Source organism: Pogoniulus pusillus, chromosome 19 (genome assembly GCF_015220805.1).
Source record: "Pogoniulus pusillus isolate bPogPus1 chromosome 19, bPogPus1.pri, whole genome shotgun sequence".
Classification (NCBI taxonomy): Eukaryota; Metazoa; Chordata; class Aves; order Piciformes; family Lybiidae; genus Pogoniulus; species Pogoniulus pusillus.
In genome coordinates this window covers 11,201,373-11,207,282 of record NC_087282.1, presented here as the reverse complement: position 1 = coordinate 11,207,282, position 5,910 = coordinate 11,201,373, and the positions used below count along the sequence as shown (strand labels likewise).

The following is a 5,910-nucleotide window of genomic DNA, read 5'->3' as shown; positions in this document are numbered from 1 at the left end:
GGAGCCGAACCGGAGGGCCGTGCCACGGGGACGCACCGGAAAGGGCGGAGCTTTATTAAAGGAACGGAGCTTAGGGATAGAGTAGAGCACGGCAAAACGCGGGGCTCCGCCGGGGGGAAGGCGGTGCTCCACCGGGGGCGGTGCTCCACCGGGGGCGGTGCTCCACCGGGGGCGGTGCTCCACCGGGGGCGGTGCTCCACCGGGGGCGGTGCTCCACCGAGGACGGTGCTCCGCCGGGGGCGGGGCCAGCAGCGGGCGGTGCTCCGCCGGGGGCGGGGCCAGCAGCGGGCGGGGCTCCCCGGGGGCGGGGCCAGCAGCGGGCGCTGGTTGGTGGCGGGCCCGGGGCATGACGGGAGGTGCCGGCGTTTGAAGCGTGGCGCCATGGAGGCCCTGGGGTTGGCGGAGGAGGACGAAAGGCAGTACCGCGGGTGAGCGGCGGGACTGGGTGCTGTGTGGAAGACTAGGTGGGACGGGGGGCGAACCGGGGTGGTGGTGGTGGAGAAGGCCCTGGGGCTGGCGGAGCGGTACCGAGGGTAAGCGGCCGCGCAGGGCTGGGTGCGAAGGAAGCGCTCACAAAATCACGGATCCGCACAGGAGAACTACGGCCGGAGCGGGGTGGTGGCGGAGCGGTACCGGGAATAAGCAGAGAGACAGACGGGAGAGATGTGTGGCAGCTGGAGGGGAACCCGGGCAGGAATCTGAGGGTGGGCTGAAGGGGTGAAAGCCCCCGGGACCGGGGCGCTAGAGGCCCTGCGGACCGGGGGCTGGGCGATCGGGCAGCCCCGGTGCTGACGCTGGTTTCCACAGGCTGGTGAAGGACGGCAAGGCTGCGGCGGGGAACGGAGATCTGGAGGAGGCCCTGCGGCTGTTCCGGCTGGCGGCTGCCATCCTCCCCAGCAGAAAGCTGCTGGGCCGCATACAGCGGGTGGAGGAGGTGCTGGCGGCGATGGAGCAGGAGCAGCAGGAGGAAGATGATGGTGAGGAGGAAGGCTTCGTGGACGTGTGCAACAGCGGGCTGCTGGTCTACGGGGAGATGCACAAGAAGCTCTTCCAGCACCAGCGCGAAGGTGTTGCCTTTCTGTACCGCCTGCACCAGGAGGGCCGGCCCGGAGGCATCCTGGCCGACGACATGGGCCTGGGCAAGACCATCCAAGTAATTGCTTTCCTCTCAGGCATGTTCGACGGTGAGCTCATCCGACACGTCCTGCTCATCATGCCCACCACCCTGATCAGCAGCTGGCTGGCCGAGTTTGCCCGCTGGACCCCCGGCCTGCGCGTCAAGGAGTTTCATGGCAGCAGCAAGATGGAGCGCAACAGGAACCTGGAGAAGGTCCGTCGGAGGAATGGCATTGTCATCACCAGCTACCAGATGCTCATTAACAACTGGAAGCAGCTGGCCAGCAGTAACGAGCAGGAGTTTGTGTGGGACTACATCATCCTGGACGAGGCCCATAAAATCAAGTGCCCGTCCAACAAGACGACCAAGTGTGTGTACGCCATCCCTGCCAGGCATCGCCTGCTCCTCACAGGCACCCCCGTGCAGAACAACCTGCGAGAGATGTGGTCCCTGTTTGACTTCGCCTGCCAAGGATCCCTCCTGGGGACAGCCAAGACCTTCAAAATGGAGTATGAGAATCCTATCACCAGGGCGAGGGAGAAGGACGCAACGCTGGGTGAGAAAGCGCTGGGGCTAAAGATATCAGAGAACCTAATGACCATCATAAAGCCATATTTCCTCAGGAGAACCAAAGAAGATATCAAAACCAATCTGGCTGAGGAGCCAGATGCTCCTCTTCCCGAGGACCCCAGTGACAGCAGCGCTCCTGTCATGCCATCCCTCACCAGGAAGAACGACTTTGTGGTGTGGGTGTACTTGTCACCAGTGCAGGAAGAAATCTACAGGAATTTTCTCTCTCTGGACCATGTGAAAGAAGTGCTGATGACAACACGATCCCCTCTGGCTGAGCTGACCGTCCTGAAGAAGCTGTGTGACCACCCCAGGCTTCTGCCTGTGAGAGCCTGCATCCAGCTGGGCCTGGAAGAGCAGGAGCACTTGGAGCAGGAGCACTGGAGCGACAAGGAAATGCCTTCAGCCGCCAATAAAATCGATCACCTGTCAGATGAGACCCTGATCCAGGAGTCAGGGAAGCTGCTGTTCCTCGTGGGGCTGCTGGAGAGGCTGCATGAGGAGGGGCACCGCACGCTGGTGTTCTCGCAGTCGAGGAAGATGCTGGACGTCATCGAGCACGTCTTGGCCCGCCGGCACTTCAAGCTGATGCGCATCGATGGGACGGTGACCCACCTGACGGAGCGGGAGAAGCGCATCAACACCTTCCAGAGCAGCCGCGACTACGCCGTCTTCCTGCTCACCACCCAGGTTGGTGGGGTTGGCATAACCCTAACGGCGGCCAGCCGAGTGGTCATCTTTGATCCCAGCTGGAACCCAGCTACGGATGCTCAGGCTGTGGACAGGGCCTACAGGATCGGGCAGAAGGAGAATGTGGTGATCTACAGGCTGATCACCTGCGGCACGGTGGAGGAGAAGATTTACAGGCGACAAGTGTTTAAGGACTCGCTGATCAAACAGAGCACCGGTGACAAAAAGAACCCCTACAGGTATTTCTCCAAACAGGAGCTACGGGAGCTCTTCACTCTAGAAGATACACGAACCTCTGCCACTCAGATCCAGCTGCAGGCTCTGCACGCCACGCAGAGACAGAGCGACGTGCAGCTGGATGAGCACATCGCCTACCTGCACTCGCTGCAGATGTTTGGCATCTCCGATCATGACCTGGTCTACACCGGGGAAATGGCTCCTGAGGAGCAGCCTGAGAATGAGGATCACCACCAGTACATCCAGAAGCGGGTGCAGAAAGCGCATGAGCTGGTGCAGCTGGAGTCCCAGCTGAGAGACCACCGGCTGGACAGCATCAGGAATGAGTGTGAGGAGATGTGGCAGAGACCCTCAGAGCGGGTTCTCGAGCCAAAGAAGTTGTCCCCAGGGCTCAGCAACACAAATTGCTTTGTGCCACCCCCAGGAGATGATGAAAACAACAGAGTTATTGACCTCACAGAGGAGAGGGTTACTTCCAAAATGACCACTCTGACTGTCGATGACTTGGACAAGGAGAATCTGGCATCAGATGTGTCTGGCATGGACATGGTGCCAACTAACACTAGCAGGACAGTGAAACAATCCAACATCCGAGAATCTGAGCAAATTCTTGACTCAAGCATTACACCATCGTCACCTGGCCTTCATCCACTTGACCAAGAGAGTCAGAACTTCCAACAGAAGCACTATTCCCACCTGCATTCAGAAAGCCTGGCTGAGGCAAGCCACAGCCTGTCTGGGCACCATCGGCAGTCCTCGGATGAGTCAGGTATGGCTGATGATCCCCAGAGAGATGCAGAAAGGTCACATCAGGTGCTTGATGCACATTCTGCCTTAGAGATGGAGGAGGAGGATGGTGATGAGCTGGCTGTAGCTCCTGAGCAGGCTCTAGCTGCTGCAGGGCCAAGTTTATCAAATGTCACACCAGAAATCCACAGTGGGCTCCAGAAGTCTCATGTGTCAGAAGCCAGCTTGGAGGAGGGTATGTCCATGCTTTCTCTCCGGGATCAAGTTGACTTCAATCTGTTTTTGGAAGATTCTGAAGATGAATGTCAAGATGGCTCAAGCAGGGAAAGGTCACCAGAGCACCCAGAAAAGGAGCTCTCCCATCTAAAACCAGAAAGCCTTTTAGAGTCTCCAACCAAAAACTCTCTGTCCAAAGCCTGGCCAAGTGAGGCTGGCGACTCTGGAAAGCTCCATCACCCAGCTGAAGAGCCAGGCTCCCCAGGAGGGAGTGAGGCATCAGAGGCAAGTGGTGTGGCCTTCACTTCTACCAGAAGGAAGCATGCACAAAGAATTGCTTCAGACACCGAGGAGGAAGATGATTCTGTTATTGTCTTGGAGGAAAACCAGGCTGGAAGAAGGTCCCCTCCCCAGAGCAGCCCTCCACTCCAGTTCCCAGAAGGAATCAGTGCCTCCACTCCCAAATGTGATGGCAGCACACCAAAAACCATCTTTTCTCCTGGACTAACCAACAGTTGGAACAGATCCACTGCTTCAAGGAGATCACTCATCTACAGGGTGGTAGAGGAGGTTGAGGATATTGGAGAAATGGAAACCACTGATGAAGATGATGACAGTGGTGAAGAGCAAGAACATGTTGTGGAAGAGGAAGCTGAAGAATGTAGTGAGGAATCTGCTGAGCCCGAGGAAGAACCTTCAGGAGAAACACTTTACACAACTGGAAATTCCTTCCACCTGGACACCCTGGCCTCTGACCAGCCTGAAGAAGAGGAGATAGAGTCCTCTCAGGAGGAATCCAGTGATGATGAGCTGCAGTCTGGTCCCTAGGTAGACTACTTCACCCAGGAAAATATCTCTGAGAAGGAGGATGGTCAGGGGTCCTCTCCTGTAGGTGAGTAAAACTCCTTGGTGGCCAGTGGGAAGAAACTTCAGGGTGCTGAAAAGCTGCAGGAGGTTTTAAACTGCTTCCTGCAAGCTCTGGACATTAAAAGGGGAGATCCTGAAGTTATATCTCTGCCCCTAATCCCGTACAGGCAGCTAGCCCCAAAATGAAGTGGGGGTGCCCTAGTTACTGACAGCCTGTCCTGGCCTTCTGAAAAGTTGGAACTACATCATCATAGTCCTGAGCTAGAAGTGTGGTGGCTGCAGTGCACAGATGAGTGGTGGCAACAACAGATGCAGCAGCTCCCACATGAGGAAACACTTTAATGATCTAATTGTTGGGGAAGGGGTTCATGGTGGGCTCAGGTTACAAAGATGAAACAGTTGATGCTCTTCTATGGCTATTTAATAAAAAAAGTCTTTTTGTCTATATATATCTCTGAGTTTGCAGCCCTGGTGTCACCTTCCTGCCCTTCAGCTTCTGTCACTGCCTCTGTGCTGGGAGAACGCTGAAGGTGTAGTTCCACAGCAGCTTTGCAAAGCCTGACCTCAGGCTGCTGTAGTTCCTCCATCTCTGACTCAAAAGAAGCTAATTTCTCTCATTCAAAATAAGCCAATTTCTCTGCCTGAACATGATCCTCCATGTGGCTGAGCTTCAACCCAGAAGAGCCTTGCCCTGTCTCTTGGCAGCATTCTGCTCCCCTGACTTGTCCCTCTACCACCACTCTGAGACCAGTGTGGCCAGCACGTGTCCAGCACTGTCCACCTTCTGCAAGGCCTTTCCTTGCAACAACAGGGCACTGAATCTTGCTGCTTCCTCCTGCCTCAGGCACGTTTAATGCCCAACAAGTTGCAGTTGTATCCCAATGTGATCACAAGGGACACTTCCACACCTGGGGGAGGGAACCAGCCTGCTGCATCTGACTCCTTTGTACCGGGGGCTGTGACAAACAACAGGCCTGTGGGTACTGGAGAGGTGCCAGTGAGCTTCTGCTAATAGGCAGAACAAAGCTCTGGTAGCCTGGAAACCAGAAGTTTATTAATAGAGCATCCCTTAAACAAGGCCACATCTGCTCTGGTAGCAGAGGGGAAGGGCCTGGCTGCCTTCTTAACAAGACATTAAGGAGCTAGAGCTTTGCAGCCCTTTGCCTCTGAGCAACACCCCTGAAGGAGAGGGAGGAGAATCACCTGCCCTGGTTTTGCTGTCCCCTGCTCCTTGGGAATGATCTTAGGAAAGGCTGTTTGCTCTTTTTTGGTCTTTTCTCCCCATTCCTGAGCTCTCTGGCAGTGTTCCCCAGGCAAGCTGTTTTAGTGTCTCCCCACTCTCACTCTAAATAATTTCCTTGTAATTCCAGCCCATATCTTCCCTCTTCCAGCTCAGAACTATCGCCCCTCATCCTATCCTTACAAACCCTTGTAAAAAGTCTCTACCCAGTTCTCCTGTAGCTCAC

The 5,910-nt window shown here is 56.0% G+C and overlaps 1 protein-coding gene across 1 annotated transcript; it reads left to right on the top strand.

Annotated features, from left to right (window-relative positions):
• Positions 1-309: 309 nt before the first annotated feature.
• ERCC6L (ERCC excision repair 6 like, spindle assembly checkpoint helicase) lies at positions 310-4,893 on the top strand. Its single transcript, XM_064159237.1, has 2 exons — positions 310-428; positions 808-4,893. The coding sequence occupies exons 1-2, from the start codon at positions 382-384 to the stop codon at positions 4,403-4,405; spliced, it is 3,645 nt and encodes a 1,214-aa protein (XP_064015307.1). The 5' UTR covers positions 310-381; the 3' UTR covers positions 4,406-4,893.
• Positions 4,894-5,910: the final 1,017 nt, after the last annotated feature.

Coding starts and splice junctions, on each gene's coding strand:
- ERCC6L (XM_064159237.1), top strand. CDS start 382: ATGGAGGCCCTGGGGTTGGCGGAGGAGGACGAAAGGCAGTACCGCGG. Junction 429..807: donor GACGAAAGGCAGTACCGCGG/GTGAGCGGCGGG, acceptor TGGTTTCCACAG/GCTGGTGAAGGACGGCAAGG.